The sequence below is a fragment of the Equus asinus genome, chromosome 28 (genome assembly GCF_041296235.1).
Source record: "Equus asinus isolate D_3611 breed Donkey chromosome 28, EquAss-T2T_v2, whole genome shotgun sequence".
In the NCBI taxonomy this organism is placed as follows: domain Eukaryota; kingdom Metazoa; phylum Chordata; class Mammalia; order Perissodactyla; family Equidae; genus Equus; species Equus asinus.
In genome coordinates this window covers 38,937,549-38,948,983 of record NC_091817.1, presented here as the reverse complement: position 1 = coordinate 38,948,983, position 11,435 = coordinate 38,937,549, and the positions used below count along the sequence as shown (strand labels likewise).

At 55.3% G+C, this 11,435-nt stretch overlaps 1 protein-coding gene across 2 annotated transcripts; it reads left to right on the top strand.

The window, feature by feature from the left end:
* Window positions 1–3,080: 3,080 nt before the first annotated feature.
* Window positions 3,081–7,717, top strand: LOC106836125 (chymotrypsinogen 2-like). Of its 2 annotated transcripts, XM_014848820.3 has the most exons (7): window positions 3,083–3,231; window positions 5,016–5,119; window positions 5,223–5,302; window positions 5,404–5,482; window positions 5,741–5,921; window positions 6,886–7,019; window positions 7,491–7,710. In XM_014848820.3, the coding sequence occupies exons 1-7, from the start codon at window positions 3,180–3,182 to the stop codon at window positions 7,650–7,652; spliced, it is 792 nt and encodes a 263-aa protein (XP_014704306.2). In that variant the 5' UTR covers window positions 3,083–3,179; the 3' UTR covers window positions 7,653–7,710. The 2 variants fall into 2 exon arrangements, with proteins under 2 accessions (XP_070356767.1, XP_014704306.2); XM_070500666.1 differs by lacking the exon at window positions 6,886–7,019 and having other exon boundaries at window positions 3,081–3,231; window positions 7,491–7,717.
* The last annotated feature ends 3,718 nt before the right edge of the window (window positions 7,718–11,435 follow it).

The window sequence follows — 11,435 nt, the reverse complement described above, 5'->3', positions numbered from 1 at the left end:
CAGCATGCGTGAGTGCCACCGATGCTGTGGGAACTTAGTGCCACGTGACCCCCCCCTGGGGCCTGTTTCCACCTGCACTTCAGCCTTTGCCACCTCTGTGTTAATCTGAGCCACTGTGATGCTGCGGCATGCCATGGACCACCAGGGTCTCATCTTCACTGGCAAACAGGCTATTCATGGACTCCTCCAGTGGGTGAGCACCCCAGGCCCAGAATCCCATGTTCTGTGGTCCTGGGGCATCAATTACTACATCACTCATGGTCCTGCCTGAAAACAGATGGCACACTCAAACCGGGTTATTTGAGGAGAGTTTTAATAAAGGGAATTTTTACACAGGTGTGGGCAGGGCTTAGAGAAACCAACAAAGGATAGTGAGGTGCATAGGGTACTGGCAACAATGGGGACCCACCTAGAGCTGAAGGGACGAGGCGGAGCAGTTATGGAACTCAGAAAGGGAGGGCCACCTGAAGGGAGCTGTGGCCTCTGTCAAGGGAGGCAGCCAATCCACAGCAGCCTCTCAGGGAAGGAACCCGGAGAACAGATACCTGACTCCTCTCTCCTCCCCTCTCTGGGCCCTGCTCCTTCTGGGGCCTCCCCTTCGCTGACACCAACAGGAAGCCAAGGGCCCGGGAAGCTGTCATGCAGTCTCACCCCTAAGGGTCCGTCTGCTGGAGGCCAGCAGAGTACAGAGGGGCAGAGGATGGACCTGGAGGGGAAAATGGAAGCCATCTAGCACCATTCTTAAGGTTATTTTGTTTTACCTAAGATGCTTTTTGTAAAAAAAACCACATGGCTGGCAGTGGCTAAACAGTAGGGGTTTGCCTTCTCACATGAGTGCACACGAGCAGAGACGGGAGGCAACTGCAGGCTTTGCTCCGCAGCTCACGATGGTTCTAATTCTGGGTCAGGATCTCTGTCTTTCTTCTCGGGGCCTCCAGACGGCGGCCGAAATGCCACATCCCCACAAGACTGCCAAGGTGCAGGAAGGGTGGGCTGGGGTTCTCCGGCCCCTCTTGGCCTTGACTGGCTTACATTAATCAGAGTTCTCCCCCCTGAGAGCTGGGGTGGGGTGACCCTCCCCGGGAACCCTCTGTGTGGACAGGAAGAGGGAGATGGCTATAGGCAAGAGGCAAAGGCCATCATGCTTTGTAACAAAATGATCATCCTGTTCCCAGGGAGTGCTCCCCTCAGGGTCTGGTTTGAATGGGGGATGGGTTGGAGCCAAAAGGAATCGATCAAAGTGAAAAACACACCAGCAGATATGCACAAATGGCGGCTCTTGCTGGGAGCCTCAGGGGTGCTCATCTCTGTAGATAGGCAGCTCGCCCTCCCCTTTTGTGTCACCTTCCAAGGCCACATTCCTCCTCTACTCAAGTCACCAGAAGTTTCCTTTCACAACAGACCTGAAGAGCCAGTGACTTCAGGCTGCTTCTGTTTTCTGCTCTGGAAAAATCCCTGAGGCAAGGAAAATACAGATGGCTTGGCTACCTGCTTGGAATGAAGGGAGGAAAAAAAGCAAAACCAGCAAATGTTAATATTTCAATAAATCACCCTGGCCTGGAACTCAAGTATGGATTCCAGAGCACAGAGCCCGGGCTGACACTCAGCCTGTTAAAATGTCAAAAAGCTTCGGAACCAGTAAACAGCGACTGGCCACACCCTCTGTGTCCCCTGAAATTTGGCCACCCCAGCTCTTCCCCGCAGACCGGGTTCAGGGCCTCTGGGAGCCTGTCGCTGCCCAGGCCACTGTTCCCACTGGTCAGGGCTCCTGCTCCCGGGGTGGAGAAACATTTTGAATATGCCCCCGGCTGAAAACACACAACTCTCAAACAAAACTAAATTCACAAATCAAAGACAAATAAAACTTGAATCAAGTTCCAATCCACAGCGTTACTTTGACAAGAACAGTGACACTGTCCCCTGCTCACTCTGACCAGCTTCTCCCAAAGTGACCACCACCCTGTTGACCACAGAGCCCCCGAGGCCTTAGAAGAAGACTCAGTTGGCCCACCGTGTCCTTCTTTTCAAGCCGTCTTGTCAATGAGGCCCACGCGGACAGCTGGAGCAGCAGGTTCTCCATTCCCGCCCCCTGCTTATTGGACTTCTCGCATTATATTCTTATTTTGTGTCTGTCTCTCTCACCAGCCTCTTGGCCCCCTGAGGGCAGGGGTGCCGTGTGCTCTGTCCCTGCGGGTGCCCTGCTGTCTAGACCGGGGCCTGGCCCAGCGGGGAGAAGGAACCTGTGCACAGGATGCTGAGAAGTCGTTTGGCCTCTACTTACCGCAAATGCATCCCCAGCGTATTCTGTACATCTGTCCTTTTCCCATTGTTCTATAACTAAAATCATTTATTTTCTGTTTCCTCAATGTGCTACTTTATGGGGTGGAATCAAAGCCCTATTTTGTAAGAAACTAAAACTTCATGCAATGACCAGTTCCTTAAATTGTGAATTATCACAGAAAAAGAGAATCCAGTTGAGCCCAGGGGCAGACATGGGACGGTCTGGCAGCGTGTTTGCCAACCTGTAACCAGCGAGCAGCCACGGTGGGGGCGAGTCCCTCACACCCACACCCCCTCATGCTCTGAGGCTGCTTGGCTGGGTCGGTTTCGAGGGGACCCTCTGATCACCCAGAATATCTGCAAATGCTTTACTGTTTGATGACTGTTGCATTGAAAACCCTCTTTGCTGAGAGGCTACAGCCTATGTTCGTGGTACTGGTGGCCTGCCAGTGATGCTCAGTGGGGAATCTCTGAACCCCGTGGTGCCACTGCCTGTAACTGGGAGCTGGAATCCTCGCTGTTGCACTGGGAGCGTCACGGTCCCCTGCACCTGCGTCCTGGCCGATTCGGCACACAGCTGGGCTCCACGGGGCCCGGGCTCCCTTCCTGGGCGCTGGCCTTGCCTGCAGTGCCCTGGGGATGCCCGGCGTTGCCAAGGCTTGTGGGTGACATTGGGCCAGGGCAGCTGCCCTTTTCCCAGGGCTGGGATGTCCCAGGCTGAGAGCCAGGCTGGGCTGTGAGAGGGGCTTGGCCCGACTCATGGCCCAAGGTTCCCAGATAGCAGGAGGGTGGCTCTCTGGTTGGGCAGGCCTGGGGGTCTGGGCGGGGCTTGGGGGTTCCCAGGGGATGTAAAAAGGGACCCCACAGCAGGTGCTCCACCTCTCCCTGACTGCAGCAACATGGCCTTTCTCTGGCTCCTCTCTTGCTTCGCCCTCGTGGGGGCTGCCTTTGGTGAGTGTCGGGCCTTGGGGTCAGTCAGGCCTAGGAGGAGGTTGGGGAGGACATCCCTAGCCCCCAGTGGCTTTACCGCCTGGCCCCATCAGAGGGGTCAGAGGGGCTCTGTCCGGAGCGAGCCCTGGGGCCCAAGACAGAGATCTGAGTCCCCTTCCCTGCTCCTTTGGGCCTCACACCCAGACAGGCAAGCTGAGGCTGCAGGGAGGAGAGGCGTCCCTCTGGGGCTTCCTGAGCCCTCACAGGAGGGTGGAAAAGAGTGATCTGCCCCCGCTGGGGTCTGAGGCCCCAGGAGTGGCTGAGGGTGGGTACTGTGGGTAGAGTAAGGATATGGTCGCAAGGGAACCCCCAAGGCCTCCACCCTGGGGATTTTATATATTGTGTCAGCCACTTGCTAAGCATTTTGTTTCCTATTAAAAAAAAAAAGAGGAAATAGTAAAAAATGCAGAAAACAATGACATCCATGGACCGACCATCCGGATTTAACGAATGTTACCATTTCGCACATTTGCTTCAGGTATTTCTTTTTAAAACATAAAATAGATTCAGCTAAACTCCCCTGCTGCCACCTCCCCCGGGAACGTGAACTCTATTCTGAACTTGCTGCGTATCATTTCTGTGCGGGGTTTTACAAATTTACTACAGATTGATAAATCCATAAACAATGGATGAAATTTGTAGAAACTTAAACAGTATCTACTCCACGTCAGTTTTACAAAGTGCCTTTTTCCACCCATGCAATGTCGCAGATTTGTCCCTGATGATGGGGAGACCCAGCTAGTTCACGCTAGTCACTGTAAAGTGCTCAGCTGTGTGAATACATCACTGTTTATCTTCTAGCTTTTTCACCAAAAAAAAAAGATGATGATGACATGTTCTGGTGATAATCTCCCGCCAGTGGTCGGTGGCCGCCCCCAGCCCCCCAGGGGCAGGAGGCAGTGCTGGGTCTATAGCAGGGCCCGTATGACCTCCAGGCGCCTGGCCTGTCGTCGGGGCTGCACCCGCCAAGCTTCCCCCACCAGGGCCAAACCGGAACCCCGGGGCCAGTGCTGAGAATTCGTCTGGTCCTGAGCAGGCGAATGCGTCCTGGGCATATCAGTACATCTGTCTTTTCTCCTTGTTCTGGGACAATTCAAGTTGTTTTCTGTTTCCTCAATGTGTCCTTGTATGGTGTGTCATCAAAGTCTCGTTTTATTAAGTAATTAAGAAACTAGAACTTTGGACAATGAGTTTCTCCGCATAGAGAATTCAGCGTGAGCGAGCACAGCTGTGGAAAAGGTACCATTTCACACCCGCATCAGCAACGTGTCAGAGTTCCCAATTCCCCGTTGACCTGGGGGTACCCGATTTTAATTCCACCCCCTTTGCCCAACCAATGTACTAGTGAATCTGACCTGTGAGGTCAGCACTGTTTTCTCTGAGTTTACTGAGGGGAATGAGCTTTGAGGGTTCAGTGACTGGCCTGAGGTCCCACAGCCAGGCGGGGTGGGCCCAGGCCTGGAGCCAGGTGGTCTGGTTTCTCTGCCTGTTTCCTGCTCCTTCAGGCAGGCGGCCCTGGGTGGCAGCAGCCACATCCCTCCATCCCTGGAAGGTGACTGGGGTCAGCAGGCTGCATGTGGGGGATCCTTGGGCCTAGAGGTTGGGGGGGCACCAGGAAGAGTTTCCTAGAGGAGCAGGGAGTGTGGCAGGGGGACCCTGTGCTGGCCTGGGCTGAGGTAGAAACCAGAACTTCTGCAGGCTGGCTCCCGGCCTCAGCCCTTTTTCACCCTCCCCCCCACTTCCAGGCTGCGGGGTCCCGGCCATCCAGCCCATGCTGAGTGGCCTGTCCAGGATCGTCAATGGGGAAGATGCAGTCCCTGGCTCCTGGCCCTGGCAGGTGTCCCTGCAGGTGAGGGGGGATTCTGCGTGCATGGTGGGGGACAGCCTGGGGTACTGGCCCGGTTCCGGGCTGCTGGCGTCCAGCCAGCACTGACCTCCACGTCTTCCTCCAGTACAGCTCCGGCTTCCACTTCTGCGGAGGCTCCCTCATCAACGAGAACTGGGTGGTCACCGCAGCCCACTGCAGCGTCACGTGAGGGCCCCAGGCTCAGGGCTCCGCTTTCAGCTACGTGGGGGGCAGAGGCAGGGAGCCTAGAAAGTGCTCAGTCCCTAACCCCCACGTGATTCCTCTAGGACCTCCCACCGGGTCGTCCTTGGGGAGTTCGACCAGGGCTCAAGTCAGGAGAACATCCAGGTCCTGAAGATTGCCAAGGTACGTCCAGGCCCTGCTAGCCCAGCCTGGGAGGCTCGGCCTAGAGGCTGGGGGTGGGAGCAGGAGGAGGAAGACCGTTTGGCTGCTTGAGAGACAGGAGAAGAATGCGGATGGGGCCGGCGTCAGGATCCTCCTTCTGGCCTCCTGTGGGTCTGCTTCCCCTGAACGGGCCGCCAGGAAAGGAGTTTTTCTCCTTGAAACCTGCAGATGGCTGATTCATCCTAGGGCCTCATGTCGTCCTTCTGGCCCCACCCCCAGGTTGTCAAGAACCCCAGTTACAGCTCCCTCACCATCCGCAACGACATCACCCTGGTGAAGCTGGCGTCCTCCGCCCGCCTCTCAAACACCGTGTCCCCCGTGTGCCTACCCAGCGCTAATGATAACTTCCCCGCCGGGACACTGAGCGTCACCACGGGCTGGGGCAAGACCCAGTACGACGGTGAGCACCACGTGGGCTTTCCACCCGCGAGCTGTGTCTGGGGTGGGGGCTGCCTGAGCAGCAGGAGTCTCCAGGTGGGGTTCATATGGCTCTTTTTGGGGGAGGGGGGTCTAAATTCCAATACAATCATAAATCTATTTCTTTATTTTAAACCCTCTTAATTAAAAGCTTCCCAAACACGAATAAAAACGAGGTGGAGTAGTGATACACTTGAACTGTAAGTTGAAGAAACACCTACAAATAGCATTCCATCATATGTTATGGATATCATCAGTATAATAACCATCGTATGTCCCGCTCACCACCTGCGTCGAGTGCCGCAGCGTCCTACGGCCAGCCCGGCCTTCTCTCCAGACCTGGGGCGGGGGGTCCAGCTCGCCATGAAGTCTGGGCTGCCAGTCAAATGTCCAGGGCTGGTTCGGGCCCTGAGAGCGCGGCCAGCATCTCACCGTCCCCGGCTGCTCGCTCTGCCTGCCGGCCTGTCCTCCTCCAGCGTCCTCCATTCTTCTGCTCAGGCCACGGCTCGCCCGGCTGCTCCTTTAACTGGACAGAAGCAGCCAGGAAAGGGCAGCAGGGGGAGGGTGCTCCCTCGTCGGCCGCCGAGGGTGGCGGGTCCCCTCCAGGGTCTCCCGTCAGGAGGACGCGGAGCCCCTTGCCTGGAAAGGGAGACGAGGCCCCTCCGCCCACCACACGGCACCGGGGCTGGCAGGGCAGGGCTTGTTTGAACGACTGTGCTTGAAGCCGAGTCCCCCCGCCTGGTGTGGACCCGCAAGGGAACTGAGTCCCACAGGCGCCGCTCAGGTCTAAGGGAAGGGGCGGAGCTCGGTTTCCATGGTCACCGTGATGGTGAAGGACCAGGACCTGGAAAGGCCAGGGCAGGACTCCAAGCCGTCCCCGGGCCCTTCCATCTGGGGTGGGCTGGGTGGGAAGAGGGGCCCTGACCCCACCCGCTCTGTCCCTCCAGCCAGCAAGACCCCCGACAAGCTGCAGCAGGCGGTCCTGCCCCTCCTGTCCAACACCGACTGCAAGAAGTACTGGGGCAGCAAGATCGCCAACTCGATGGTCTGCGCTGGCGCCAGCGGCGTCTCCTCCTGCAACGTATGTCCTCAGGGCAGGGTGACACCGTGCCCACCCTCACTGACCGTGCCCCACCCTGGTCTGGCCAGGAGGGCCACTCCTTCCTGCCACGACCTGTTAAGCTTGCTCCCTTCCCGGTGCCCCAGCGAAAGGCAAGACCAGCACTAACAGATGCCCCCGGAGGGCTCGCTCTGGCCGGGCGTGGGCGGGGCTTCCCAGGGGTCTTTAACCCCCACCACCCCCCGGGGGCTGGCTGTTTTCGGCCCATTTTACAGACGATGGTGAGGCTGAGAGGGTAAGCCACCTGCCCCAGGCCCTCCAGGTGTAGGTGGCAGAGCTGGGGCTGCCACTGTACCGGATCTAAGTAGCTGTGTATGGCCCGAGCCCACACTCCTCATTTCTCAGCCCCGCCCTGGACTCGGCCAGACCAGGGCACACTAGGGCGCTGGCATCCCCTTTCAGACTTGGACACAAGTCCTTTCTCCTCCTCAGGGCGACTCTGGTGGCCCTCTGGTCGCCCAGAAGAATGGAGCCTGGACCCTGGTGGGCATCGTGTCCTGGGGCAGTTCCGTCTGCTCCACCTCCACGCCTGCTGTGTACACCCGTGTCACCGAGTTCGTATCCTGGATTCAGCAGACCCTGGCTGCCAACTGAGCCTGTGGTTCCTGCCATCCCAACCCGGAGAGTCCCCAATAAAAGTAGCTGTACTGAAGCACTGACTGCGTCTCTCTCTGTGGGCCTAGGGGGCTGCAATTTTCCATGTCACCCACCAGGGGGCGGTGTTACCGCTCCCTTTCCAGGCTACAGGTACCCGGGCACCCCCTGCCTTCTCTGGAAGCTGTCTTTGTAGCTCATGCTCCCTGTTCAGGACTCCACCCTGGGGTAGAACTCAGGTGCTACGTGCTGGAGCCAGCTTGGCCCATGGAGCTTTCTAGAAGGCAGGAGTCCTCGGCCAGGCTATGCAATCCATAGCTCTGAAGGCTGGGGGTTGGGAGAGGTGGAGGGGGGCTGCGGAGGTGGTCTTCCTATTGCCCTCAGCTCCTCGCCTGCACAGAGTTTCTGCACAGCCCATTTACCCTGAGGGCACCTGTACTAGCTGTCAAGGGTGGGCCTGGGTCAGGCATTCATTGCCCCAAAGCACTGGACTTGGGGGAGAAGCAGACACAATTCTGTTCATTTCCCATTTTCTCCTCCCACAGCCAAGCCCACAGCCTCTGCCGTCAGTCACACGATGACCACACACAACCCCAAGTTCAAATCATCCTTTCCTCTCGCAGCTTTCTCCATATCTCGTAGTTTCCCTCTAGAGTTCCCACAAGGGTGGTCTTGGGGAGGCAGCCAGGAGGCCACACTAACCAGGCGTCTTGGTAGGAGTGGAATTTGGCTCCTTCTGCATTTCCCTTTGAGTATTTTTCCCAATATCTTTCTCTGCCTGGTGAAGTTTTAGGTGTTCTGAGAGTGGGTCATAATATGTTGACATTAAGGTGGCATACGATTTAATTACTAAGGACATGAAAAAAGCCAAAATAGCTAAACCTGATGTGGAGAATGAACATGTGAAAGGGAGAAAATAAAAATGAGAGAGCAGCGTTGGGCAGAGGAGTGGGCTTGAAGAAAACTATTAAAAATATTATTCAAAGCCCAGTCTTTCAGGGAACACTCAGCACTGCTGGGGCGGGAGGGGGGGCGGGGAGGGGGTCTGAAACTCAGAGAGCAAAGGACTTGTATTTTATAACTACGTCAAAACTATTCACATAAAAAAAGGAGTAGCAAGCACAAACCTGGTTATTTTTTAAATTTCTAGCAAGACCTGTCTTCTCTGCCGATCACCCACTCCACCAGCCTCGTGGAGTCTGGAAAACGCAGTCCTGAGATAAGGTTGCCACCTGGTGGCCAATGTGAAAACCGCATGGCTGTGCCTCGCCCCTGGCTTGGTCCTAACCCAGCCCTGTACAAAACATAACGTGAGCCACCGGGGTGATTTTAAATTGTCTAGTAGCCTTCCTAAAAAACAAAACAAAACAAAACAAAAGGCAAAAGAAATAGGTGAATTAATTTTAGTATATTTTATTTAACCCAATACATCCAAATACTATCATTTCAACATGTAATCAATGTTTTAAAATTCTTCATGGTATATTTTACATTCTTTTTCTCGTACTAAGTCATTGAAATCCAGCAATTTGCACTTACAGCACATCTCAATCAGGATGCGACATTTTTATCAGGAATACTTGATCTGTGTTTAAACTTCATAAAAATTACAGTTGAAAAAGTCGATTTATATGCCCCAGTTGTTCCAGATATACTTTTTTCCAGCTAGGTGTTGTACCGAAAAGTATAGTCAAGCACAAAGTTCCAAGACTAATTGGGAGTGCGTCCCAGTTTGCAAACAGACCCACCCTAGAGCAGGTCTGCTTCCTAGGCCCTGCTGAGGCTGCCCCACATTCCAGGTCTGAGTTAGACCGTGTCTGGCACAGTGGATGCTCCTCATCTCTCCGTCCACAGATGAACTTGCTTCCTGCTTAACTGAAACATCTGAATTGATCTGAAGAGAATGTTCACCATTCCCTGGTCGATGGTCAGCCAGCACCTGTACGCACAGTCCAGTCGATGCCGTGACGAGTTGTGATTAGTCCCTCCAGGAACGACTTACATCCCAGCTGCTGGGAGTGTTGCCAGCAGACAGCCCTCAGCTGTCAGGCCTCTCTGGGAATTTCCTCAGCTGAAGAGAATCATCTTGATCATGGTCAGGCCTCCTTTCTGGGCGGCCCACATCCCTGGTTGGTCAGTGGGGTGTTTAAAGGCCCAGTTTCTTCGCCTAAACTTGGGACAGTGTTGAAGTCCAGTTTCTCCCTCTGTTCGACCCTATGTCCATTCCTTCCCTTCCAGCATGTCGGTCCCGGGAGTACTCCCTGATAAGCATCCTGCACGCTAATCTGCATCGCAAAGTCTGCCCCCTAGGGAGCTCGCACCATGACCATTGGGATCAAGAGTGGGGCCGGCCTGGTAGCGCAGCCGTTAAGTGTGCACGTTCTGCTTCGGCGGCGGGGGCTTCACCAGTTCAGATCCCGGGTGCAGACATGGCACCGCCCAGCAAGCTGTGCTGTGGTAGGCATCCCACGTATGAAGTAGAGGAAGATGGGCACGGACGTTAGCTCAGGGCCAGGCTTCCACAGCAAAAAGAGGAGGATTGGCAGATGTTAGCTCAGGGCTAATCTTCCTCAAAAAAAAAAAAAAAAAAAGAGTGGGACCTTAAAAGCAGACGCTAGGATGGGATTCCGGTGCTGGCCCACTGACTCCTGGCTGGCAAGGAGGACCCTTCACCGCTGGTAGGGGGAGCACAAGGTAACAATGAAATTGTTAAAACCTCCACTACTGATGGACTTGGTTGGTGTTCTGGTGGAAAAGAATTCACTTGTGGGTTCCATATACCAGGAGTTTGAGAAATATGGAGGGAGGGATAAACTGTAAGGACAGTAAATTGCTTGGCTGTTGCTAAGCACAACTAAGTCTTCGAAGAAAGAAAAAACTCAGAGTGATTTGTAGGTGATCAAAAGCTCAGTGTGAAAGCCAGAGAGCTTCCTTAGGAGCACAGAAAGAGGCTCGCGCCTCCCGCGGGCACACAGCAGAGAAAGCTGGGGATGGGGTCCAGGACTTAGCATGGAGCAGCCAAGCTCTGCAGGTTAAACTCTCAACCTTGACAGGTCTGCTGTGCCAAGGTCAGGGCCCTGGTTAGGAGGAATTGGGGCCCTGCAGGACAACAGGCACCCCAGCTTTGGCCCACACCTCCACTCTGGCTGTGATGCTGAGAGGACAGAGACCATATCCCAAGGGAGCTGAGGGTGCGGGCAGGGGCCAGGTGAGTCTGGGACTGGACGCTGAGAGTGCTGAGTCAAGGGGGCACAGAGCATAAACTGGATAAGGAGGGGTTATTGCTGTGGCAGCACTCTCCCACGATATAGATTTTTAACACCCTGGCCAGGCGCCCAGGGGATAGTGCCAACACGCTACCGGGAGGGCTTCTAGAAGCATAGAAACAAGCAATGGACCACTCTAAGTGAGGTAGAGATGCTAGAACTACTGTGTCAGACAGTGGAAGAAAGGATTATAAGGCTCAGAAGTGGGCCCAGCAGAGCAGATGCGGTCTGAAAGGCAGAGCGCCCGCTGGACGGCTGCTCTCCGGGAAGACCTGGAAGATGCGCCCATCTACCCATCAGAAGGAGTGTGCTGGTGAGAGGGGACCCAGCACGGCTAAGAAGCTCCTCTGCCGCTCCTCTCTCTAGGCCAGGGTGGGTGGTAGGAGACGCTGCTACAGAACCGAGCTGCTGGTGGCAATGTGCTGGGAGCCCAAGATAGTAGGGGCCAGGTGGGTGCAGTGACCATAATGAGCGGCATCAGGGTCCTGCCCCGCAGAGTTCTGGAGATGGTTAGTAG

Coding starts and splice junctions, on each gene's coding strand:
- LOC106836125 (XM_014848820.3), top strand. CDS start 3,180: ATGGCCTTTCTCTGGCTCCTCTCTTGCTTCGCCCTCGTGGGGGCTGCC. Junction 5,303..5,403: donor GCAGCCCACTGCAGCGTCAC/GTGAGGGCCCCA, acceptor TGATTCCTCTAG/GACCTCCCACCGGGTCGTCC. Junction 5,922..6,885: donor GGGCAAGACCCAGTACGACG/GTGAGCACCACG, acceptor CTGTCCCTCCAG/CCAGCAAGACCCCCGACAAG.